A 27,554-nucleotide genomic window follows, 5' to 3' on the forward strand; every position below is an offset into this window, starting at 1 on the left:
GTTCCTCTGAGTTGCCTCCACTAGAATGTATATTTACAACAAATTACTGATATTTCATTCTTGTTGCTTACTGTCCATCATGGGCTGCTCTTGAAGCTCTGCATACCTGTTTGCATGTACTTATTTCCCTTTCTCCTTGTTTTCTCTCGGAGAGTAGGAAAAATATTAAATCTAACCTGAAACACTAAAAATAAAAGTATATACTTCATGTGTATTTGCCATTAACTTTCTTCTGCAAATAAAAGTGTTTTCTGAGATTGTGGAAGTTATTGCATCTTTATTTTAAAGAAAGGCATAGCAAGGCAAGGCCAGACTACAGATCCTGTAGGGAAGAGCTGCCATGCTATTTCAAAATGTAATTATCTCAAGAGTAGTGATGGACACATTCTACAATCAAATTTCTCTACCAGGCTGAAATTGGTTTGGTGTATGCCACTACATGAAAGTTGTCTTTGAATGCATTCAGAAAGTGCTAACAAGATTGGGGAACCAAGTGTAAAATTAAAACGCCGGTGCTTCTTTCTAAGGCTGGGTGAACTTGACAGAAAATAAGAATCTTAACCAAAGCCCAGTCACACACAGTAAGAAAGCACTCATAAATTCACCTACTTGAAATATATCCATTCAGCATGTCCTCCTGCAGGTACCATGTCTTGTTTGGTCAGAGGAAGGTTTTGCAGATAAGATAGTTATGTTTGATTCATGGGCATATCACCACACATATGGCTCACATTCTTTGTGTTGCAGTCACACAGCATACATTTATCTCTTGTTCTTACAGCTGATATAACAATATTCCTGGTTGTCCTTTGTTTTTCCAAGAAGAGTTTAGTGCCTCTTTAGTTATGAGCTTTTGTTTAACAGATGTAGGTGTCCTGACAAAGGAAAATAAGTCCAACATGCAGCAAAATTTCCCAGCCAACTTTCTGCCATTTATATTCTGCAAAGACTGATGATCAGTTAAAGAGAAGAGTGATAAAATATGAACTTTGTAATGTTTATTAGATTCAAAATACAGAATTTGGATAAGCCAAATAGATAACAAGTTTGTGGGATAATCTCTAGGTGAATTCATATGGCTAGAGAAGCGTGTAAATGAACAAGACATAAATGCAAGAGAAGTGTGAATGTTATAAAACTAAAAAAGGACTTGTTTCTGAAACCACAACTGCCATGCTTGAAAATTTAAATTCTGAGTGACCACACAGATGCCTGGAGGAACATCTATACTTTTAAAGTCTTCCAAAAATTTCTGACATCTTTGTTCATCTGTAAGGACAAGAAAATATTTTCTTGAATCAGTCTGTCAACTGCTGACACAGCACAAGGACACTGTGGGTTTTTTTTTTTAACAAGGTTTGAATTCAGTACTAAACACGATACTTGCATGACCAGCAGATGACAAGATCCCATAGTTGGGGAGTGCATCCTTTCTCTTTATACCTGAATACTAGCCCCCTCCCATTTATTTTTATGAAGCTGCTTGCAGAATGATGTACCTAGGTGGCACAGCCATCTTTCTGCATTACCGATTGAGTACCTTAGACAAAGTGCAAATGCATTTTTCTGCAACTTCAACCTTAAGCTAAATATCAGAATTTGATTTGAGAATTTTGAAGTTCATTTTTTTTTTTTTTGCTTCCAAGATCCCATAAGCCCAGTGGCATTGTAAAATCTCTTCTCTTTCAACAGTATACTCCCAGTGGCAAGGGCTTTTTGAAGAAAATCAAACTAAAAGCCAAGCATTCACACTCACAAAACTAGTTGCAGATTTTCAATGCTGGGTTAAGCTTTGATTAATTCTAAGGCAATTAAGTAAAAAGCTTGCATATTGAAGGCACTAACTATTTTAGCTAAAACCTACAATTCCATAGCTGGGGATTGTTAGAATACAAATAAGAAAACAAATATGATTTTGTTGCAAATTTTAATTAGAAGAACTGGCTTGAAAAATGTTCCTTTCCTCATTCAGCACTGCTGAAAGCACTCCCTATTATACCCTTGGATTCTCCACAAGACTGCACAGATGGCTCTGGTTCACTTCTGACCTGACCTCTGTCATCCAAGAGATTAGTAGGATTGAAACATCCCACGGGACTCGAATGCAGTAACAGAGTTTCCCATCCTCAGAGTTAGAACCACCATGATGTACTTTAAAAGTGTTCTTAAAACTTAAGGAATTAATTCACCTGTGCTCCCTATAGGTAACTTCACAGTTCCACAGAACCATGACTTAGTTCAGTTGAATCAACATCAGTCTATTGAAATGGTATTCAGAAGATCATATATTCAAAGCTTGCTACAACTTAAGAAGTAAGAACTGCAAAGTTCCCAACCATTTTTAATGTGATTCTTTAATAAGGAATGCACTAGAAATCTGAAGTGCAGATATCTGTTGATTCCTAAGGACAATTCTTAGGTGAAGAGAAATCCTCCAGAATACCCTAATGAAGAGCAAATCTTCAGCAGCAGGTGACTGGGTTTGACTCTAAGAAACATATTGTGAGCTTTCCCCATTTTCACTTCCATTCCTACATGTTATTTGAAGGGCATTACATGGGTCACTTAAGAGCTGTGATACTTCAGTTAGCCTGCTGAAAATAGGGCTTAACAACAAACAACAGGGGAGAGGCACAGAATTCTTGCTAGAGACAGCAGGCAAAACTTATTTGGATAAATGTATCAATTGTTCAATAAAAAGGCTTTTTATATATCACCCTAAATCACTGCATTGCTTTCTTCCTTTAATAGGCAGACACAGCAATTTAGGATATATTCATGTGTTGAATCTATTAAAGTTTTTGTACACACTGCATCTTTCTGCTTGTATAAAAAACATGGTTTGCTTGAAATGTTGCCCCTTACTACGGTATACCAACAGTTTGCAAAAGTTGAGAAACTTTGTACTGAGGAAAGCACATCATAGCTGGGTTCCAGCTAAACGATTCAACAGCAGAAAGATTTCCACCTGCAGAGCATGACTTCCTTACCCCTCCTCTGCTGAAGCCCAACATGCCCCTCCCAATACTGTTCTTAAGGGGATGCAAAAAAGTAAGATGTAAAGCAGATTAACGTAAATTTGCCTCAAAAACCCAGTGCCGTGCTGCTACCATTTTCCCTGTCTTGATGCTGAGACTCGCTTGCTTGCTCCTATGCTGGTCAGAACAAAATTCAGCATAGAAAAGGAAGAAAACCAGAACATGAAGCAGGACCACATTTGATATCATTCAATCAACTGGGAAAAAAAGGTATAATTGGAAAAGTCCTACCTGACCCAGAACTGGCACTTTAAACAATTAGTCAATGTTTTCCAGTCCTCATCTTTATCCAGCTGTTATTATCTCCTTCCCCTTTTAAAGACATCCCAATTTCATCCTATCTGAGATCATGAACTGTACCTCTTAAGAGACATACCAGATGGCCTTTACCCATGTCTCCTTCAGTTCCCGAAGTACCACATGTTAATCACCCTTTCCGTGAAGAAGTACTTCCTTTTATGTTTTAACCTGACTGCTCAGCAATTTCATCGAATGCCCACGAGTTCTTGTATTGTGAGAAAGGGAGAAAAGTACTTCTTTCTCTACTTTCTCCATCCCATGCAATATCTTGTAAACCTCTATCATGTCACCCCGCATGCAACGTTTCTCCAAGCTAAAGAGCCCCAAGCGTTTTAACCTTTCTTCATAGGGAAAGTGTTCCAAACCTGTAATCATTCTAGTTGACATTTTCTGCACTTTTTCCAGTGCTATAATATCCTTTTTGAGGTGCAGTGACCAGAATTGCACACAGTATTCCAAATGAGACCGCACCATCGATTTATACAGGGACATTATGATACTGGCTGATTTGTTTTCAATTCCCTTCCTAATACTTGCCAGCATGGCATTGGCCTTTTTTATTGCAATCGCACTGTCTTGACATTTTCAGTGAGTTATCTACCACGATCCCAAGATCTCTCTCTTGGTCAGTCTCTGACAGTTCACACCCCATCAACTTGTATTTGTAGCTGGGATTTTTGGCCCCAATGTGCATTACTTAGCACTTGGCCACATTGAACCTCATCTGCCACATTGACGCCCACTCACCCAGCCTCAACAGATCCCTTTGGAATGCCTCACAATCCTCTCTGGTTCTCATCACCCTGGACAATTTAGTGTATCTGCAAACTTGGCCACTTCACTGCTCACTCCCAACTCCAAATCATTTATGAACAAGTTAAAGAGCATGGGACCCAGTACTGAGCCCTGCGGCCACCCCACTGCTTACCGTTCTCCACTGCGAAGACTGCTCATTTATACCCTCTGCTTCCTATTAATTAGCCAGTTTTTAATCCACAAGAGGACCTGTCCTTTTACTCCATGACTCTCGAGTCTTTGATGAGGAACTTTATCAAAAGCTTTCTGGAAGTCAAGGTAAACATCTATTGGGTCTCCTTTGTCCACATGTTTGTTTACCCCCTCAAAGAAATGTAACAGGATAGTGAGGCAATGCTGAGTCTTCCTCAATAACCCGTGTTCATCAATGTGCCACAGGAGGTGGTGGCAGCTACAAGCATAGACAGCTTCAAAAGGGGGTTAGATAAAAATATGGAGCAGAGGTCCATCAGTGGCTATTAGCCACAGTGTGTATATGTATGTGTGTGTATATATATACATATAATTTTTTTCGCCACTGTGTGACAGAGTGTTGGACTGGATGGGCCACTGGCCTGATCCAACATGGCTTCTCTTATGTTCTTGCCACCTTTTTTGCCCTGCATCAAAAGGATCCTAGCCCTGTATGAAGGTGAACCCGAAATCCTTTTGTATGGAACAGGGGCAGAAGGCCCAGATGCAACAGAGTACTAAGTATGAGAAAATCAGAAGAAATCCTGAGAATCAAACTAACACAACCAACTCTGAAAGGCAAGGAAATCTGATAGTGGGAAGGGTAATCAGGGACTCAAGTAAAATGACATCTGAACAGGTGGAGGGCAATGTTTTGGGTTCCATAAAGAATGTTAACACCCCCCAATTTTTTACCTATTTGGAAAATAAAACATTGGGTGTTTCAGTATGATGTAGCAGTTAAGAGCAGCAGACTGTAATCTGGAGAACCGGGTTTGATTCCCCACTTATCCACATGCAACCAACTGGATGACCTTGGGTCAGTCAGTTCTCTCAGAGCCCCCTCAGCCCCACCTATCTCACAGGATGTCTGTTCTGGGGAGAAGGGAGAGAGATTGTAAGCCACTCTGAGGTCGTTTTCGCACTCACCTTAATCAGCAGCGACGACCCTCTTCACCGCGCAGGATCTGCACGGATTTCGCACTAATTGCCGCGGAGCACCCAGAAGAGCCGGAAAGTCCCGGCGCTTTTGCGGCGCAAACGGAAACCGCCAAAACCCAGTTTCCATTTGCGCCGCAAAAGCGCCGGGACTTTCCGGCTCTTCTGGGTGCTCCGCGGCAATTAGTGCGAAATCCGCGCAGATCCTGCGCAGTGAAGAGGGTCGTCGCTGCTGATTAAGGTGAGTGCGAAAACGACCTGAGTGAAGGGTGAGGTATAAATCCAGTTCTTCTTCTTAAACCAAGATGACATACCTTTATCCCCACCCCTGATCAGTAGAAATGAAAAGAACCAGAAACATGAAGGAAGTATCAAAGTATGTTTGATTTAATTATGTTTAGACCAATATCGAAATATATTAATTACATGTTTTAATTGGAATAAATTCTGAGGAAAAAATATAAAGTGATAAAGGCTCGAATTGAAGAAGAGAGACCTATTAACCTGTCACATCCACATCAGCTATGTAAATCTAAAAGTATCAAGGCAACTTGCACATTAGTAGTAAAGTGTATCAGAAAGTATCTAATGCAGAATTAGCATAAGGATTCAGGATGTCATAGAGGAAACCACTCCTTTGTTCTTCCTAGGCTAATTCAATCCAGCAGGGAATTCACAGCTTTGCGTAGTCTTTGAGAATCATCTCCAGTTTCTGGCTCAGCATGATGTTTCCTTTAACTTTTAGTTTTCCAGAGAAGAATGCCTACAGCAAGAAGTGGGGTGAGGGGGTGGGGAGGAGGGACGATTAGACATTCAGTCCACTCTCTCAGAGTTGCTTTTTTAAAAACAGTTGCATGAGAGACTTTAACTAGGAACCAAGCAGAAGACCAAACTAAAAAAACACAATAGACACACAGGTCAAACCTACTGAAATGACCAGGATCCACTTCCTTCAACTAAAGGACCAGAATAATTTTGAATAGTCAGTTACAGGCCTTCTAGGGCATTCAACATACTCAAAAATATAATTTCAGCTTATCCCCCCTTCTCCAGTATTTCCTTTAAGCACATAATCATATACCTATCCACCAATTTCCCCTTGAATTCAGCATTTCTTATGGTTAACAAGAAGTGTAAAGCTAAATAGTCAACTGAATCATATCTTCATTCTTGCTGAATGCTTTTTTTTTGTTTTAACTAGTGGCTTGACCATGAAGAGGCAATTTTTAGCAGAAAGTTAAACTACTGCAATTAAATGTGTTACTATGGCATAATATACATAATCCCTGAATGTATGACTGCTTTCCATGTCCTTTGGTTAGCACCTGGATCAGATCTATTAACTAGCTGGTGTCAGGCTGTGAGCTCCCTCCGAGCCCAAGAATGAACACAATGCCAGCCCACCTAGACTGGGGAACATTCTGGTCCAACCAGGGTTGGGTTACTTTAAGTTAAGAAGCCCAGTGGAAAACTTGAGAAAGGCATGCCAGTAGTAGGGACATAAAGAAGCAAGTGGCACAATGAACAATACCTTTCCTTCTCCTATCTTCTTCCCACCACCAATATTCCCCATTTGTAATTGCTATGTGAACAGCTCGTTCCATTTGGGTCATGAAATTCAAACAACTAACAATGAAAATTCTGAAAACAAGAGAAACCTGCCACCCAAAATATCAGAAAAATTCAACTCTACCCATGATGCACACAATGAAAAAACCAAACCTCCCCAGCAGGAACTCATTGCATATTAGACCACACCCCCTGACATCACCATTGTTTAGCACAGGACTCTTTTGGTAGGAAAAGCCCAGCAGGGACTATTAGGCACTGTGTTCCTGTGAGTTCCTGCTCAAAAAAAGCTCTGCTCCCCATTAAGCACTATCTTGTGTTGTTACCTCAACCAGCTTTTTATTGCGGAATATTAATATTTCTTAGCTCAAAATGTGAGGTAAAGCAGCTTTACCTCACCTCTTGCAGGAGGCTGCAAGAGGTGAGGTAAAGCAGGATCTCTGCCAGTGTTTACGGAAATAATCCTTTGGTTAAATTAACGGATTTTATTATAGGAAATGATTTTCAAATGGTTACATCCCAATCAAATAATTTTCAAGTATACAAGAGGAATTACAGAAGTTAGCTGAATAAGTGTGGGGGGGATTGATACAATACCTAGTTCTTGCAGAGTAGGCTGGTCAGAGAATGCCAGAGACCTCTGGAGAGAGATTTCTCCTGAGATCGGGGGGGGGGGGGCGGTTTAAAGGTGGGAAGGGATGGATGGAGGGAAGGCTGGGAGGCAGGAAGGATGCACAGGAAGAGGATGGGAGGATGGAAAGATGCACACACTTGACAGGTAGGGTGGCCTGTTTTCTAGGGTAAGTTACGTCACATCAAGAGGTCCAAGTGTCCAATGAGAAAGCAGAGTGTCAAAAACCAAATATCCAATGAGAAAGCAGGGTGTTATATGCACAAACCCCCAAAAGAGGAATCTTAATTAGTTTGGCCAAATGAGTTTATGGCCCTGGTATTGCTGAGGCTGGTTCCTTTGAAGCTCACAAGAGGTGACAGATCTCTCTCTACTTGTCAGGATGGATAGTCATTCATCACGTGTTCAGGAGATGGTTTGACTTTGACAGCCTTTAGCAGTAATTAAAGAAAAATAGAGATTCTATAGAACTCATATTCCCTGGCAGAAATGTGAAATCAGATTACAGATAAAGCACACATTTACCCAACAATATGGTACTTAACCTTTGTGTTTCTGCTGTCTTTCCTGAGGAATATCAGACCATACATATAGACCATTTGTTTAAGTGTTGCAGGGGCTCTTGTATCCCTTATATTGTTTTTATGTTTTGAGAATAGGACTTGAAAGAGGTTGCCAAAAGGGGTGAAGGAGTTTTTACAGCTTTGCCCACAATATCCTTCTTTGGGCCTGGATTTCTCCATTTCCAGGATCAGAAAATGGTTGTTTCTTTAGCCTTTCAGCACAGCCAAGATGTCTGCCAAGCCTGTGAACCAAATTTGATGTCATTCCAGCCTGCCTAGGGGCCTAGAAATTGGACTGAGTTTTGCCTCTCTTCTGTGGAAAAGAGACCATCCCAGTTCAGATGGGCATTGCTGTATAATTTTCATATTCCAGGGTTACATTGCAATATCACATTCCAGGGGTGCAATGTTTGGGTATCTGTCCAGGGGTGTCTCTCTGGATATCAGTGTTGCCATTCCGGGTTGTCAACCCACTGCCAGGTTTAAGGCCCTCACACCAAGCCCTCACACTGAATCATCAGCCAGGTGGCCTCTTTCAATTGTGGTCACTACAGCAACAAAACAAAGCTTGAAGTCTCACAAGGTCATGCCTTATTAACACTTATTAACACTTGCCTTATTAATACTTTGCAGCCAAGATTGCATCTGCAAATTCGCGCCCAGCACAATTATTTAGGGTAATTGGAGATCTTATAACACTGCCACAAGGCAAACCAAACGTTAGAGAATTGGAGATAGGCTGTGAGGCATTTGCGAAATATTTTGCAGATAAAATCTCATCACTCCGCCAAGACCTACCTATCACATTAGATACAGTAAGTCAGACTGAGGCTCCGCGCCTGTCTTCGGATTTACTGCTGGACCACTTCGACCCACTCAGCCTGGAAGAAGTTGATGGAATTCTCTCCGCTGCTCGCCCAACAACATGCGATCTGGACCCTTGCCCCTCCTGGCTGATTAAATCTTGCCAGAGGGAGCTTAGATGTCCTCTACGGGACATCATAAATAGATCCCTCTTAGAGGGGCGTTTTCCAACGCCTCTGAAAGAGGCCTTGGTCCGCCCCCTCTTGAAAAAATCAACAGCAGACCCGGCCGAATTGGCGAACTATCGACCGGTGTCTAATTTACCATTTTTAGGTAAAATCATCGAGAGGGCAGTGGCGTTGCAGCTACAGAGATTTCTAGATGACGCTTCTGTCCTAGACCCGTGCCAGTCTGGCTTCCGACCGGGCCACGGGACGAAGACGGTCTTGGTCGCCTTGGCAGATGACCTCCAACGGCAACTGGATCGAGGCGGTGTAGCAGTGCTGATGTTATTAGATCTGTCGGCTGCATTTGATACGGTCGACCATCGGCTACTGATCCACCGCCTCGCCGACATTGGGGTTAAGGGGTCTGCTTTACAATGGCTCTCCTCTTTCCTCATGGGTCGGGGACAAAGGGTGGCGATCGGGGGTGAACGATCCCAGAGGCGCACACTAGATTGTGGGGTGCCTCAGGGAGCAGTCCTCTCCCCGATGTTATTTAACATCTATATGCGCCCCCTTGTCCAGATTGCCAGGAGGTTTGGGCTGGGCTGCCACCAATATGCAGATGACACCCAGCTCTATCTGCTAATGGACGGCCGGCCCGCCTCCCCCCCGGAAGACCTGGATCGGGCGTTACAGGCTATCGCAACGTGGCTTAGACTGAGTGGGCTGAAGCTGAATCCGGCAAAGACAGAGGTTCTCTGTGTGGGTCGCGGCGCTCCAGGGGGGGAAATATCCCTCCCGACCTTCGATGGTGTGCAGCTAAAGGCGGCGCAACAGGTGAAGAGTCTGGGTGTCTTACTGGAGCCTTCATTATCAATGGAGGCCCAGATAACAGCCACTGCCAAGTCAGCTTTCTTCCACCTGAGGCGGGCAAAGCAGTTGGCCCCTTTCCTGGAGCGTCGGGACCTAGCAACGGTGATCCATGCGACGGTCACCTCACGATTGGACTACTGTAACGCCCTCTACATGGGGCTGCCTCTGTGCCGGACCCGGAAGTTACAGCTAGTGCAGAACGCGGCGGCCAGGCTGCTACTTAGTCTCCCAAGATGGGAACATGTACGGCCGGGGCTACGCGAACTGCACTGGTTACCGATTGTATACCGGGTCCAGTACAAAGTGCTGGTTATCACCTTTAAAGCCCTATATGGCCGAGGACCAGCCTACCTGAAGGACCGTCTCTCCCCGTATGAACCCCAGAGAGCACTGAGGTCAGTAGGAAAGAACAGACTGACTACCCCTGGGCCAAGACAAATTAAACTACAGAACACTCGCTCTCGGGCCTTTTCGGCCGCAGCCCCACATCTCTGGAACCAACTCCCAGAGGAGGTGCGGGCCCTGCGGAATCTTGATCAGTTCCGCAGGGCCTGCAAGACCACCCTTTTTAAATTAGCCTATGAATAACTGAAAATCCGCCATCAGCATCAACTAGAAGAGTCTCAAGGATAGCGTTTAATATGTTTTAGTTAATTGTTTTAATTCAGGCTTTTAAGGTTAATTCAATGTTTAATTTAATGTTTCTAATGTAACTGTTTTATTGTTGGTGCACCATTGGTCACCGTATTGTTAGCCGCCCTGAGCCTGCTTCGGCAGGGGAGGGCGGGGTACAAATAAAATTTATTATTATATTATTATTATTATAACACAAAATATGGCCTGAGACAGTAAATGTGGTAGCTGGAGGTGGTAACCATAAAGAAGATAAGGTGGTAGCTCAGAGGAAAAGGTGACCAGGAGAAGGATGTGACAGTAAAGCAGAGACTAGCATTGTTCTTTCCCTTTGATTTCACCATAGGTTTCTCAGCTGTAATAATAAAAATTCCAGTTTACATTCTTGTACCATTTGAGGATCATTTCCTTTAAAGTATTACTTAAGTACTATCTTTTATAGGGGTTTTTTCCCCTGTCATGTTGCAGCCATCTTTTGGTGGTCTTGAGAGGTTTTCAAGGCAAGAGATGTTCAGAGGTGGTTTGCCATTGCCTTCCTCGGTGTAGCAACGTGGCCTCCCATCCAAATACTAGCCAGGGCCAATCCTGCTGAGCTTCTGAGATCTGATGAGATCAGACTAGCCTGGACTATCCAGGTCAGGACTTTCTACTTTTACTGCATGTTGACAGCCCCATGAGAAAATGGAATAAGAAACAAATCAGAAAATGAATAAATAAGTTCCAATAGGCAAAACAAAACTTGAGATCCAGAAGTGAGAATGAACTCTAACGTTCACATTAGGCTTCCCAATCCCCAGGTCCCAGAGGGGGATCCCCCGGTTTTACAGGCTTCCCCCCTCCCCCACCCAGCTGGCTGGTGGGGGAAGCCCCGCCCCAAGAGCCATCATGCACTTCCATGAACGATTCCCATAGGGAATGATGGGGAATTGATCTGCGGGTATCGGGGGCTCTGGGGGGGGCTGTTTTTTGAGATAGAGGCACCAAATTTTCAGTATAGCATCTAGTGCCTCTCCCCAAAATACCTCCCAAGTTTCAAAAAGATTGGCCAAGGGGGTCCAATTATATGAGCCCCCAAAGAAGGTGCCGCTATCCTTCATTATTTCCTATGGAAGGAAGGCATTTAAAAATTTGTGCAGTCCCTTTAAATGTGATGGCCACAACTCCCTTGAAGTTCAATTATGCTTGTTACACCCTTGCTCTCGGCTCCGCCCCCAATGTCTCCTGGCTCCACCCCCAAAGACTTCTGGCTCCACCCCCAAAGTCCCCAGATATTTCTTAAATTGGACTTGGCAACTCTAGCTCACATGCAGCTCCTGCACATACTGGCTTGCTTATTCACATCAGTAGAGAAGACAACTTTACAACTGTCTATTGTGTTTGAAGAAAACAAGAAAGCTCTTATTGCAATAGCTATACCATTGGTGAGGTGACTGCATGGCTCTTGTCTTTAGGGCTATAGAGCGCTATCTTGAGACACATATTTAGTTATCCATATATTAGCAAAGTTGTAACACATGACTTATGGAACTTTTTATGAAATCTATTTTAGCAGAATAGGAATCATAGTGATATTGTCCAAGATGACTAACATTATACTCATGGAACATGTTGCTACTTAACTGTTTTGAAGTTATTTTCAGCAGTTCCTTAATTATATGTTAACTAGACCTGTTATGGTAACATTCATATTCAAGTTAAACAGGCAATATTTTACTGCTGAGTGTTAACAGGGCCCTTACCTTTTGTGGGGTGATGTTGCCCAGTGCCACATCCATGAAGTCTTCATCTGACAAGGTAAAAGTGGTATCCACTTTGCCTTGGGCAGGTCCTTTATATAACTCTCCAGAGCCATTCTTTAAGTCAATGGCTAGAGAAATGGAAGGTTACAATAGGAAGACAAAGCAAAAATAAATTGAGACAGTACTAGTTATTTCTGTCTTGTTCATCTGTTTATTTGGCAAAAAAAGTCAATATAGGCAAAAACAATTACATACTTACTAGGAAAATATTTCTTAATAGTGGTTTGACTTGAGTTTAGTGTTAGCCTGAACAGTTAGGAAACTTCAGGTCACAACAGAAGTGGGGAAACCATTCCCATTAGCACCTGGTGCAGATTTCTAGCTATTAAGTTCTTAAATTATTTTATTAACACAGAAGTAATAAAATCTACCTAATTATGCACATCCTGTCCAATCATTACAATCACCTGCTATGGCAAAGCTCTTCTCTTCAGTGGCTGGATTTATGAGAAAAATGCACCTTCTAAATTATCAACTTGTACTTTCCCCAGGACATGGGTACTTTTTAATTTCATTCACAGAATGACATGCATTTTCCATTTTCATGGTATCCTGTAATCTGCCTCAATTAAATATCTGAATGAAGAGGCTAGGCACATGCTTCAACAACTGATTTATTTGGGAAATTCCCTTTGTTGAAATCACAGCTTAGAATTGTAGAAGTGTATAATGTAGTTTTATAAAATTTATTCCTTTAACAGTTTGCAATGTGGTAAATAATGGGATGGTGATGGGGGGAACTGCTGTTCACAGGAAACAACTGAATGAAGAACTAACAAATATTTGTATGCATGGAGACTGTATTAAACAAAATTATCCCAAACCCTGAGGAAACCTAAAATATATTTTTTTAAAACCCACAGAAATCACAAAAGAATGATAACATTAATGTATTGGATTCAGTGACTACACTCTGTTAATCATGATGCCTTCCTCCATTGGAAGGTGCCTTCTTCAGGCAGAAGGATACCCGTAATTGGCAGAAGGGTGCCACTGGATTCTACCCAACAGCTATTAGAAATTAGGATATTAAAGCCACTTAAGCACTTTCTTAATTCAACTTACAGTTATGTAAAAATGAACCAAGCAAACTAAATACTTATACTAAAATGGGATTAACTACTGCAGCACTTCCACAGACTACACAGAAGAACTTTCTAGGAAACTCATCTAATTAGCACTCTGGTGCTTCATAATGAGGAAAAGGCAAAATGTACTAATTTTCTTTATCAAGAAAACAACACATCTGCTCAGAAATATGATATAAGTTGCTTAATCTAGACTGCTAAAACAAATAAAATGAATTTTAACAGGGATAAATGTAAAGTTCTGCATTTAGGTAGGAAAACTCAAATGCATAATTATAGGACAGGGGGGACTTGTCTTGGCAGTAGTGTGTGAGAAAAGGACCTAGGTGTCTTAGTGGACCCTACACTGAACACGAATCAGCAGAGTGATGCAGTAGCTAAAAAGGCAAATGCAATTTTGGGCTGTATCAACAGAAGTATAGTGTCAGTATGCTTAGCCTGGAGAGGAGATGACTGAGAGGTGATCTTCAAGTACTTGATGGTGAGTTGTTTTCTATTCCCCACCAGAAGGTCAGACCAGAACCAACAGGTTGAAATTAAATCAAAAGAGTTTTTGGTTAAACTTTAGGAAGAACTTCCTGACAGAGTGGTTCCTCAGTGGAACAGGTTTCCTTGCAAGGTGGTGGGCTCTCCTTCTTTGGAGATTTTTAAACAGAAGCTAGATGGCCATTTAGCAGCAATGCTGATTCTGTGAACTTAGGCAGATCAAGAGAAGGAGGGCAGGGGGAGGTACTTGTGATTTTCCTGCATTGTGCAAGGGGTTGGACAAGAGGTCCCTTTTAACTCTATGATTTTATTATTAATGTTGAACGCTTGTGTTTGAATAAAGGAAGTCCACAGCTTTCAAAATATTTATTAAGTGATCTGTACCAACAAATTCAATAGAAAAGCCAGATTCTTTTCATAACTAAGCACTGACAGAGAAACACTGTAAACAAAAATGTTAACTGCCCTGGACTTATAAAGGTGGGAAATTCCTATGAACGTTTTTGAAACAGTTACTTCAAAAAAATGATTGCAGTGTTCATTTAACGTTTTTGCAATCTGAGTAAAGGTACCATTATTTCTTCTCAATATGATTCATAACTTTCTTTTGCATGCAGGTGTGTCTTTTTCATTTAACCCACCACCCAATTAGTTTCAGTGTGGGATACCCTCTTTTGTAGAGCTGTTTTATTTTCAAATGTTCCATTTCAGCAGCATCTTAAATCTTAGCCAAGTATCTACCTACCCTCTCTTTAGAAACACCAACAATTCCTCAAAGTGTCTGTTTTCCTGAAGTCCCATTTCCTGCACAAAATGCACTGCCAAAATGATCTACTACAAGACGTATAAACTGTCAGGCACCATGTTGCTTGCAATGGAGTATGCTACAGCAAGATTTTGTTTTGCCAATTCATTTTCACATTTTGCAAATTTCCAAAGCAGTTTCCTTCTCTCTTTCCCCCCATCACAGAGTGCAAAAACCCATTAAAATGTTTGAACATAGCTATATTTAATATTTCATTTACACCCACTTTTTCCACAGTGGGGACTAAAAGGAGTTTACATCAGTTTCCTCTCCTGTCCCTGGTCCCTGCCTTTTGCTGACAGAAATCAAGGCTGGCATTACTGCTGTGGTTGCCTAGCAATGGCAACTGACGTCATTTATTTCTTAAAGCTAAAGATGCTGTTTCTATTATTCGAGGGGGGTTAACTCTTCCAGTGTGTATGTGTCTGTATGTTTTAGATTTCAGATTTTTGTGCAAAGCTAGGGTTTTTCTCAGGTTTGCTGAAAAAGCTGTCTTGCCTGTTCATGGCTCCAATCTACCAAGTATCCACACTGAGAATTAGGTATCTTGACAAGCTGGGACCCTCAAGAAACTTGTGGGGAGGGGCCATCCTTCAGCTCTTGTGCAGTGTATCACTTCCAACATTTTCAGCTTAGTGTGTGAGGGAGGGAGTGGTGACTATAACCCCCTGCTTCCTCCATATTATGCAGAGTAGCAGGGGGGCAGCGGTGACTCCTGTCTCTTGCCTTAGTGCTTCCTGTTCTCCCTACTCCCGCCCCCCACTTTTGCACTGTATTCATCCCATCTCACCCTCACTGCTTTGCCTGACTACACTGCCCCTTCCTTGGTGGTTTGACTATCTGTGTACCCACACCATTCTGCCAACTATCCTCCTCAAGCAACTCTTGTTGATGTTTCAGTTGGCAATTCAACTTGATGCAGGCCTGCTGGGGGCAAAATGAGGGAGAATTGGCAGGGCTGCCTCTTCTGTTCCTGACCCAGCCAGTGTTTGGCTTTGGGCCTCTAATACACAGTTGTGTAGAGCAGATTTCCTTCCATCTCAGATAAGCGGGGGGGAGAGGGTGGGGAGGGAGAGAGTGTAGTGGAAGTGATTCCAACAGAGGTGTGCTATGTGTTCATGCGCAGACAAACACTCCTCTGTTTTAAGCGACACCCCCCCCCCCCAAATTCCCTACCCTGGTTTCTGATTTTCTGCAAACCTATTTTTTCTGCAACACTATTAGAATATAAGACAATGATTACTTAACAGTATGATGGTCTTGGTTTAGAAAAGTATCCATATGATGATATAGGCCCACTATTAATACTTCAAACTGATGGGAACTATTTATGGTATACAGCTGGTTTAGCAATTACAAGTGTATCAATGCAATCCTGAGCAGAGATACATAATTCTAAATCCACTGAATTCAATGTGCTTAGAAGGGTATAACTCTAACACTGTGCTGTGAGTATTCTTGTATGCAAAGTGCTTTGAACATCTGAAATGCATTCAATAACTGCTAAGCAGTCACGTCTTGATTATTACATCAAGGCCTTTTCACAAGACCAGTTTACCCTATGGAATACTGGAGACATATGCCCCTAGATTTAAAGAGGCGGCAAGTATGCCTCTAAATTTAAAGAAGGGGAAGGGTGAATGCACTCTCACTTGATGTCAGATTAATTCCATGCAGTCTATAATGGAACTTTATTGTTAATCAATGAGCTGTTACCTTTTGTGTAAAAGAACTCTTGCTTCCATTGCAAATATAAATTCCTGTTCACACATCCCTGCCAGTGACAGCTAATAATGAAATTAAGAGGCGGGCTTGATATGGAATGGTATGAGGAAGGAGGTTATAGTCAATTTCACAAGAATAAAAGGTTTTTTCGCATACGTGAATTTAGAAAAAAGAAAACTACTGGCCATGTCAACCAAAATTGCAAATAATTTCCCTTCAGAGCTGCTTCTCATACTTTTTGTTTGATATTTAGCCTTTGTGGACATTAGACAAAGACACCAAAGTTTCAGTCACCACCAACAGCACCAGTGAGTTGCAGGGGCCCAGAGAAGATCTAGTGTTGTCAGCTACTGAAGACTGCACAGCAGTCGAAATGTGGGGGGAAATGGTAAGTTAAATGATCAAAGCCAAGGTAACTGGAGATACAAATTTAACAACAGAAGAGGGCTAGCAGGAAGCACGATGTTAGCAAAAGCCTGGTAGGTCAAGAGCTCAGCCAACCCTCAATCAAGGAAAAATTATGGAAGGAAAAATCAACTATCTAACACTGCCTCATTAAGAACATAAGAGAAGCCATGTTGGATCAGGCCAATGGCCCATCCAGTTCAACACTCTGTGTCACACAGTGGCCAAAAAAACCAGGTTCAGCAACTAGTTTCCATATTTTGTTATGCAGGGATAGGACCCATTTTGATTTGTTTTCTAGTATTATCGCTCACTACACCATCCCAGACAATTTGCTCCAGCTTCCGAGGAACAACTTGCACTTGCGGGAATGGGTATTTAAAGAGGAGTCCATAATTGATAACTTCTCAATTATGCACCAGATGGTACAAAGCAATAAAGAACAAGCATTCTAGAGCTTCTTATCAGCTCATAATTTAAGAACGGCATTCACAGTGTTGCACTTTCAAACAATGCCAACTGAGCTATTAACAGGCTGGTACACCAAAATTCCAACTGATCAATGTATTTGCTTATGTAAAAGTTCTGTGGAATATCTACTACATTATGTTCTGACCTGTCCTTTGTATCTGGACCCGCCATTCCTGGCCATGATTTTAGTTAATTTGCAGTCCTTTACAAATTAGAATAAAGCACATTGTCAGCAAAGGCCTGTTAGACTTCAATCCATCTGCAAAGTCATACTAACTAGACCCTGAAGACAGGAGCAGGCTGAAGAAGATCCTGAGAGTCTTGAATCATCAGAGTTAACTAAAGGCTTGTGACAAAAATGGTTTGTCAACATCCCTATTGAAAAAGGAATCCTAAAAACCATTGAAGTTAGACGTTTTAAGACAAAGCTCTACAACAAAGTTTAGCTAGCTGAACAAGATATTTAAGATTATGAAAAAGGAAAGGGAGCCTGATAGTTTGACATAACTAGTACAGGAAAAGCTCTGAATAACAAAGTCTCAAGCAATCTATAACAAGACAGAAATTGCCCAGGAATGTTCACATATTACGATCAAATCTTTATCACAGCCTTTGCAGCAACTTTCTTCTTCTATTACCACATGGAATAATTGACTTTAGCATTCTGTGCATGTGTGAGTAAAATTTTGTCAAGTCTCAGCAACCTTATGACAACCTCTCATGGGAATCTCAAGGAAAAACAAATAAGAGGTGCTTTGCCATTGCCTGCCTCTGTGTAGCAACACGCTTCCTTAGTGTCCAAGGAATCCAAGCCTTAACTAGGGCCTGAGGCTTGAGGAAAGTCCTGGTTTTAAACTGCAAGAAAATTAATCAAATTAAGCTAGGGAGACTTCCTTGGGCACGTTTTTCTAAATGCTTTGGCTGAAGAGAGAGAAATTTCCAATGACGCTTTGTTGTTATTATGACTTTCTGACAAAGAATCAGATCCCAGAAAGATATTTTTGGTTATTAAAGATTATGTCTGGCATTTTTGAACTTTTAAGTATACTGTACTAGCATAAATAAAGATTCAGGTTTGAAACCTCCCTCTGCTGAAAAAGAAATGCTGCTAGGTCAGAAAGATTGCCTTTTCTGATACCAGTCATTCAAGATCATTGCAGTAAGCCCTAACTTGCTTATTTTAAATTGTAATTATGTTTAGTTATGTTTTTAATTTCTTGCTTATTGCTGAACAGTGGGATTTCTGAGGTGGTAATTTTATTTTTGTCATATTGTTTAGAAGAATATGTTAAGTATCTGTGATGATCACTATCCATCAAAGAGAGTCACAAAAGTTTGGAATAGCAAAAAGCATGCCCTCCCCAAACCAAATAAAAAATAATTAGTCCAAAATTAATCCAAATTTTTATATGAACACTCCTAGTTACTTCTAAAAAGGAAAGTGATCAAATAAATAGCTCAACGTACAATACAAAATTCAATCACCTGTTGCCTCAGACCCAAATACAACAGGTTCTCCCTCTCAAAACCCAGACAAAACTCCAGTAAAAAATTTCCTTGAGTTACTCTGTAAGTCCCAAATATTTTAGAGTGACGTTTCCATGACACATTATTTACTTGTTAACATGGGTATGTGTTATTTTAATGGAAGGCTTCTCTAAGCACAAAGATACGTGATTTTTTTATCCTGGTGCTTCACAGAAGATAATGCAACTTACATTTACAAAATGAGCAGTGAATTTTAGTGTCAAACATGAAAAATAAAATTGTGCTCAAGACTGAAGGAAAAGGGCAAGAAAAACAAATGAAGATTTGTATTCTATGAGTTCCATGAGTGGAGCCTGCCAAATGGAACTTTCCAGCTTCCTAGCCACTGCATTCCACAGACCACCCTAAAGTTTTATTCCTGTGGGTCAGCAGACTCCCATGATCAACATGGGAGGCAGAAATTGGAGGAAATCATCCCCACATCCTCATAATTATCCTTATGTTGTTAGAAATAGATGGAAGGATATTACCCAATAATACCCAGCATTTGTATAGTCAAATCCCCTTTCCAGAATCTCTAGAAGAAACTTACTATGAAAATCTTAGAATAAATATTTAAGGCGAATCATGTCTTCTGCTCCTCCAAGATGGTCGTTTGCTAATAGTATGGTCATATCTGAGTTAGGGTTTCTCAACTATCCTCTTCTTTTCTTAGACTCTATTGAATATACCAGCTTTCAGACAAGATTAATTGCTATCTTTTAATGTTAAAGCAATATTTTAACAGCCCTACCTCTACTGTTATAAAACAAAAGCTGTATAGTCCAATTGAACATTGTGCTGCTACATACCTAGCGAACTAGAGCTTTGAGCACCTAACAGCTCCCACTTCATTAAGGAATATAATAAGGCATCCCATAAATTAATTAAATCTATGACTTACTCCACTGCACTGCAGTCTTTCCATCCTTAGTGATATTCCACTGAAATACAGCATTTACTTTCTTCACCAATTGATTTCCAAGTTCTTTGATGCGGTGACCAATTTCTTCAAACACAAGGTCACTCTGCAATCCTCCTGTCTAATACATAAATGAAGAGGTCCTGAAGGATTTTACACCAAACCCTCCCTATATTCTAGTGTTTGCTCCATGTAATGAATTCTACACTCCTTGTTTATATAAGAAGATATTGGATTTATATCCCGCCCTCCACTCCGAAGATTCTCAGAGCGGCTCACAATCTCCTTTACCTTCCTCCCCCACAACAGACACCCTGTGAGGTGGGTGGGGCTGGAGAGGGCTCTCACAGCAGCTGCCCTTTCAAGGACAACCTCTGCCAGAGCTATGGCTGACCCAAGGCCATGCTAGCAGGTGCAAGTGGAGGAGTGGGGAATCAAACCCGGTTCTCCCAGATAAGAGTCCGCACACTTAACCACTACACCAAACTGGTGTACACCAAAATATTTTTACAACCTCTTATTGGGACATTTTAAGCAAAGAGAAACCAAATGAAAAAATAAATATTCTGCCATTTGGATACAAAGATGCAAGGGCTTGGAGCAAGTGACAAATTATGTGAAATCAATGTATAGCTAAGGCTCCTGAATACCATGCAGTGGCTAAAAGCAAAGAATCACAGCCCAACCTATAATGGGCATATGTTACTATGTTTAGACAGTCTGAAAAAATATGGACAGAAATTAAGCACTTTAACTGATTAGTTTATATTTCACTCAAGCCCACCCCCCCAACCTGCATAGTGCTGAACAAGTTCAATGCAATCATACAATGTGGTGGCAGATGCAAGCTAGGGGATACCCTGGATTCTCTGCTTTCATTCTTGAAAAATCATATTTCTACTACTTGTGGTTGCAAAGATAAATCTGAAAGTTTATGAGAACATTGCCTGCTGAAACCTCAGGAGTTGGAGGGGGCAAAGTGGATGCTCAGCAAAATGTCAAACAGTCAAATGGAAGGACCTCAACATCCTGTGCAAGACTTCATACTACTTGCCTAAATGACAACCAAAACTATGCCAAATAAGCTGGCTTGATTTATGTCATTTAGATAGATCAGAAAATCTGGTTTCTTAATGAAAAAGTTGTGCCATTAGTGTGGAGTATTTATTTTAACAACAGAAGCCTAATAGTCCTGGATTGAGGCCCCCTGGGAAGCTAAAAATGGCCTTAGGAAAAATGGTTCACAGTGGCCCCTTGCTTTCATAGCCCATTTCTCGGCTATCATCAGCTAGGGAAGTGGCTTCCAATTCAATCATGTTTTTCTACTCAGAAGTAAGTTTCATTGTATTCTATGGGGCTTACTCTCAGATAAGCATGTATGGGTTTACATTGTAAGGCTACAGACATATGCACACTTATCTGGAAGAAAGCTCCACAGAATAAAATGAGACTTACTTCTGAGAAGATATGTCTAGGATCGTTCCATAAAACGATTCTTCCATTAGAGGAAACAGTACATAGACTGCAAAACAGTACATAGGCTGCAGCTCATCTGTTTCCATGGCTACATGCCCAAAAGAAAAACCATGCTCTCTATACCTGAACAGGCTCCTTCACCAAAGGTTGATTGGACGGCAGTGTCAGATCCACATAGGCTCCAGCAATTGCAACCTCCCCGGTCTCTTTGACCTGTTAAGTTTTTTTTTTACATAATGTCAATGGGTTTTTACCCAAACACAGAAACAAGACCCATGAACAAACACATTTTGCAACAAACCTTTTCATCTTAAACTTCACAGTTCCAAGCAGAAAATCATAAAGATCTTATTTAAAGAACAAACAAAAGAGAAGGAGGCTTGAAATAATTAGAAATTTTGAAGCAGATAATCCTAAAACAATTGTATTTGAATCTTTCATAGGCATGAAAAAAATAAATCTAAGAACAATTAGTAACAATCTTCTGGTAGGTAAAACCCACAAAAACAATTCCAATCATTTCAAATATTAAATGCAGATTTTTTTTTTCAATGATAGGGCAACATGTTTGATTCAATCTCATTATTATTTGTCAGAAAGCACATTGAGGGCAGGCTGCCAGCATTCAACAAGCTTCAGTTATTTAATTGAAATCTGTCTTTTTTAGAAAAATATTTTAAAATTACTTTTAAAAACTCTTAAGCAACAGTCATTTTCTGAATTTGCTTGCTGGCCTTTTTATGAAACATTAAGGAAAAATAAAAGCAGTGAAGAAAAATGGAGATCTTAGAATCGCTTTTTAAAAAGATACCAAGGGACTAAAAGCCAGGGGCAGTATCAAAAAACTCTATTTACATGCATTTTAAAAGACATCAAAAGAAGCAGAATGCATTTTTACTAAAGGAAAGCATCAGGCACACAAAACCTAAGGTTTTGAGCTGCCAGTCTATTTCTTCTTTCCAGGTCCCACTGTTTGGTTAATGAGAACTTGTGAATTGGATAACCTACCTTGAGTAAAGAAATTTGTATTCTAAATACTGTGATGGTGACACACTGTTACATGTGTCTGTAATATGGAACTATTTCTACTGTTCCATGTACTATGAGTCTATGTACTGTGGCACCAACACCCAATCCAACCAAAGTCACACGTGTATATATGTGTGTGTGTACACACACACACACATAGAGCTATTTGAGAGTTTTAGCTACTACCATCAGGACCACACACAAACATGTACATGGTCCTCCTGGTGGTGATAGCAAACTTTCAAATAGCTTTTTAACTTTTCAAGAAATAAAAATATTAGCTATGCACAACTACATATGCTTAATCTCCAAAGATATCAGTATCATTTATGATCTCCCTTATGCCTAGAACTGCCTCTCAAAACACCTACACAATGTAATCTCACACTCTTCTTTCAAATCACTCAAGGCTGGCCTTCAGCTTCAAGCAAACTACTTACTCTTCATTCCTTATTGAAACAAACCTTAACCTATAACTGAAATGAATGCACCTTTTATTCCTGTTTATCCTTGCTTCTACCACCCTTCTGGCTGGCTTACACTACATTTTAGAGCTACTCGGGGCAGCAATCTTTCTTCTTGTATTCTGTTAAGTCCCTCTCACATGGATACACTGCATAAATAATAACTGGTAATAAAATTACAGTACACATGCACAACTATGCCATTCTTCCCACAACTGTTCTACTCAGGTGTCACAATTACACACTTCAAGTTCTGACCTTCGTTTGAATATGAATTCTGCTGCCTTCTTTCCACATCTCTGTTTGCAAAGTTTGTCCTGGAAAGACTGGTTTTGCAAAACGAATCTATCAAAAGAAAAGATTAGACATTTTTATTTTATTTTGAAATAAAATGCAACTGAACTGGAGCCAAAGTAATATTGGTGAAGCTCCACTAATGAAATCAAATTTTTCTGCCTTCTGCTGCAGCCCACAAATCCCCCAACATCCTACTCCTGAGGAACAGGGAACCCTCAGGATCAGGTCCGGAGGCTACAGAGGATGGGGGAAACTGGAAAAAAATGACACACACATCCTTTCCACTGAAAGAAATGTCCTTCATTAAGTGGAAATGACCTTTGGATCTTGCCTATTAAAGCAATTCATGGTAATTTTATCATGGCTATCATGCAAAAAACAGTGCATATTCCACTTTGAAACTGACAACAAAGAACAATAATCATAGCTGACATAACAAATTCGTTATTTTACGCCAACATCTCTCAGCTACTGTGAATGAGAGTAAGTTATCATCAGCACTCTAAAACAATAACAAAAATATTATTCCCATAAAAACATCCAGACCTTAATTGCTTTGAACCTCGATGCATCATTATTTGCAAAATGTTTCAAAACATGCCTGGCAGCAAATCCAAGAGAACAAAGTCCATGCAATATGGGCTTGTGAAATCCTGTTAAAAGAGCACAAACATAATAGCTTCATTTCCTGTTTAACATGTTTATATTAGGCACTAGTATAAATATACACACAGACAGGATCATGTATATGTGTTTGCATATTTATCCAGTGGTCATAAGAACCACTGGAATAATTTAAAAAAACACCTAGGCAAATGAAAGAATTGTTTGCACAGGATTGCAACAGTAAACAAATGTGTGGGAGTTACACAGCAAATATGGATGAAGGATATATCTCAAATAACTGGTGTTAAGATAATTAACAACACTGGTAGATCAAGAATGGCTGTAGTATGAAATAAATATAATCACACCAATTGCAAATTGAAATATATTCTGTTTCAGATGGCCACCAAAATAGCTGACAGCTCTCCTTATAAACACTATATTGAAATTTTTTAATAAAAATATCCAAGAACAAACATCTATTATGTCACCAAACAAATAACTGCATTTAACATTCTCCAATACTATGCACAATATTGTGGTAACTCTCCATATGCGCCTCAGACAGAGCAGGAAGTAGTCTACTTGTGTTGTTGATTCAAAGGATACAATTCCAGAAGGCCTGCGGATCAAATTTAGCAAATTCAAGGGAAGTTTCAGCTTCCGTTTCTTTATCAGCAAGGCCCTATGACACATAGCAAACCACTTTTGAAACTGAATGAACTTTCAAAAAGCATTTATAATATGGTATGTTAACAGCAGAGGGTCCTGAATAGGGTGACCATAATGTCTGAAAGCCAGCCAGGGACACCTTGGGGGGGGGTGTGTGGAAGGTAGGGGTGTGCGCGCGCAACGCGCGCCCCACCGGAAACAGGAAGTGACGTCACTTCCGGTGACGTCATGCCACCGCCGGAAACAGGAAGTGACACCACTTCCTGTGACATCATTTCCCCGCATCACCTGCCGGAAACGGGAAGTGACATCACTTCCCGCAAATGACATCATTTCCCCCAAATGCCACTGCCGGAAACAGGAAGTGACTTCACAGCACTTCCTGTGACGTCCCCCAAAATCCCCCAAATATCACCGCCGGAAACAATTTTGTTCTCAAATCCTGTATATACTTCATCAGTATATGGGATAAGGCACTTTCTCAACTGTGCTGCATAATGCAGCCTATTTATTTTGTCCTGTTTGCTCTGTTGGCTCTATCTGCGCCACCTTCATCACTTTCGGTGTGTGGATCCCCCAGTGGGGTGGTCTCGCGACTCCCTCCGCCGGCTGTTTCTGAGAGCCCTGCGCCCCCTCTTTCATTTGATATGTGTCCCATGCAGGTGCCACCCTCCCGCCAGGAGATGCCGCAAAATGAGCCCCCTTGAGGCTTATGGCGGCAGGGCTCGGGGGAAGCGAGCTAGACTGCTGTTCTTTTGAGGGGTTATAGAGTGTTTCGAGCCCGTCCCTGTGGCATCGGTCCCATCATTGTGGGACCCAGGGGGCCGGCGCAGCAGCACGCCGAAGCAGCCTGTCACAGGTCGAGATGCAGGACAGGAACCCGGAAGTGACCGACAGGCTGCTTCAGCGTGCCGCTGCGCCGGCTCCCTGGGCCCCACAACGATGGGACCGATGCCACAGGGACGGGCTCGAAACACTCTATGACCCCTCAAAAGAACAGCAGTCTAGCTCGCTTCCCCCGAGCCCTGCCGCCATAAGCCTCAAGGGGGCTCATTTTGCGGCATCTCCCGGCGGGAGGGTGGCATCCCCACGGGACACATATCAAATGAAAGAGGGGGCGCAGGGCTATCAGAAACAGCCGGCGGAGGGAGTCGCGAGACCACCCCACTGGGGGATCCACACCCCGAAAGTGATGAAGGTGGCGCAGATAGAGCCAACAGAGCAAACAGGACAAAATAAATAGGCTGCATTATGCAGCACAGTTGAGAAAGTGCCTTATCCCATATACTGATGAAGTAAATACAGGATCTGAGAACAAAATTGCACCAGAAGACACAAACACAAAGCTCCCTTACACTGAATCAGTGCTTGGGTCCACCAAAGTCAGTATTGTCTACTCCAGTCACAAACACAAAGCTCCCTTACACTGAATCAGTGCTTGGGTCCACCAAAGTCAGTATTGTCCACTCCAGTCACAAACACAAAGCTCCCTTACACTGAATCAGTGCTTGGGTCCACCAAAGTCAGTATTGTCCACTCCAGTCACAAACACAAAGCTCCCTTACACTGAATCAGTGCTTGGGTCCACCAAAGTCAGTATTGTCCACTCCAGTCACAAACACAAAGCTCCCTTACACTGAATCAGTGCTTGGGTCCACCAAAGTCAGTATTGTCCACTCCAGTCACAAACACAAAGCTCCCTTACACTGAATCAGTGCTTGGGTCCACCAAAGTCAGTATTGTCCACTCCAGTCACAAACACAAAGCTCCCTTACACTGAATCAGTGCTTGGGTCCACCAAAGTCAGTATTGTCTACTCCAGTCACAAACACAAAGCTCCCTTACACTGAATCAGTGCTTGGGTCCGCCAAAGTCAGTATTGTCCACTCCAGTCACAAACACAAAGCTCCCTTACACTGAATCAGTGCTTGGGTCCGCCAAAGTCAGTATTGTCACATAAGAACATAAGAGAAGCCCTGTTGGATCAGGCCAGTGGCCCATCCAGTCCAACACACTGTGTCACATAAGAACATAAGAGAAGCCCTGTTGGATCAGGCCAGTGGCCCATCCAGTCCAACACACTGTGTCACATAAGAACATAAGAGAAGCCCTGTTGGATCAGGCCAGTGGCCCATTCAGTCAGGAAGGGAGGAGGGAGGGAGGGAGGGAAGGGAGGGAAGGAAGGGAAGGGAGGGAAGGAAGGAAGGAAGGAAGGAAGGAAGGAAGGAAGGAAGGAAGGAAGGAAGGAAGGAAGGAAGGAAGGAAGGAAGGAAGGAAGGAAGGAAGGAAGGAAGGAAGGAAGGAAGGAAGGGAGGAGGGAGGGAGGGAAGGGAGGAGGGAGGGAGGGAGGGAGGGAAGGGAGGGAGGGAGGGAGGGAAGGGAAGGGAAGGGAGGGAGGGAGGAAAGAAAGGAAGGAAGGAAGGAAGGAAGGAAGGAAGGAAGGAAGGAAGGAAGGAAGGAAGGAAGGAAGGAAGGAAGGAAGGAAGGAAGGGAGGGAGGGAGGGAGGGAGGGAGGGAGGGAAGGAAGGAAGGGAGGAAGGAAGGAAGGAAGGAAGGAAGGAAGGAAGGAAGGAAGGAAGGAAGGAAGGAAGGAAGGAAGGGAGGGAGGAGGGAGGGAGGGAAGGAAGGGAGGGAGGAGGGAGGGAAGGAGGGAAGGAAGAAAGGAAGGAAGGGAGGAGGGAGGGAGGGAAGGAAGGAAGAAAGGAAGGAAGGAGGGAGGGAGGGAGGAGGGAGGGAGGGAAGGAAAGAAGGAAGGCCAGCCGCCCCCCCCGCCAGCCGCCCCCCCCCGCTTTTGGCTTACCTGGATCCAGGGCGGTGGCGGCCTCTCCTCCGGGCTGCTGGCGGGGCTGGCGGCGGCTGCGGAGGCCGGCGCTGGTCTCTGGAGGCCTCCAGGGACCAGCGCTGGCCTCTCCACGCTGCCTCCGCTGGTCTCTGGAGGCCTCCAGGGACCAGCGCAGGCCTCTCCACGCTGCCTCCGCTGGCCTCCGGAGGCCTCCAGGGACCAGCGCAGGCCTCTCCACGAAGCCTCCGCTGGCCTCCGGAGGCCTCCAGGGACCAGCGCAGGCCTCTCCACGAAGCCTCCGCTGGTCTCCGGAGGCCTCCAGGGACCAGCGGAGGCCTCTCCACGACGCCTCCGCTGGCCTCCGGAGGCCTCCAGGGACCAGCGGAGGCCTCTCCACGACGCCTCCGCTGGCCTCTGGAGGCCTCCAGGGACCAGCGGAGGCCTCTCCACGAAGCCTCCGCTGGCCTCTGGAGGCCTCCAGGGACCAGCGGAGGCC

At 42.5% G+C, this 27,554-nt stretch overlaps 1 protein-coding gene across 1 annotated transcript in view; it reads right to left on the reverse strand.

Annotated features, from left to right (window-relative positions):
• Positions 1-5,629: 5,629 nt before the first annotated feature.
• HSD17B4 (hydroxysteroid 17-beta dehydrogenase 4) overlaps positions 5,630-27,554 on the reverse strand; it is a 127,416-nt gene continuing 105,491 nt past the window's right edge. The window contains exons 19-24 of the mRNA XM_060235553.1: positions 23,545-23,651; positions 22,960-23,046; positions 21,332-21,421; positions 19,715-19,853; positions 12,244-12,371; positions 5,630-6,027 (exon numbers count right to left, since the gene is read on the reverse strand). Of these exons, the coding sequence (XP_060091536.1) occupies positions 5,938-6,027; positions 12,244-12,371; positions 19,715-19,853; positions 21,332-21,421; positions 22,960-23,046; positions 23,545-23,651 (641 nt within the window). The 3' untranslated portion in view covers positions 5,630-5,937. The remainder of the gene's footprint in view (positions 6,028-12,243; positions 12,372-19,714; positions 19,854-21,331; positions 21,422-22,959; positions 23,047-23,544; positions 23,652-27,554) is intronic.

The sequence above is a fragment of the Heteronotia binoei genome, chromosome 4 (genome assembly GCF_032191835.1).
Source record: "Heteronotia binoei isolate CCM8104 ecotype False Entrance Well chromosome 4, APGP_CSIRO_Hbin_v1, whole genome shotgun sequence".
Taxonomy (NCBI): Eukaryota; Metazoa; Chordata; class Lepidosauria; order Squamata; family Gekkonidae; genus Heteronotia; species Heteronotia binoei.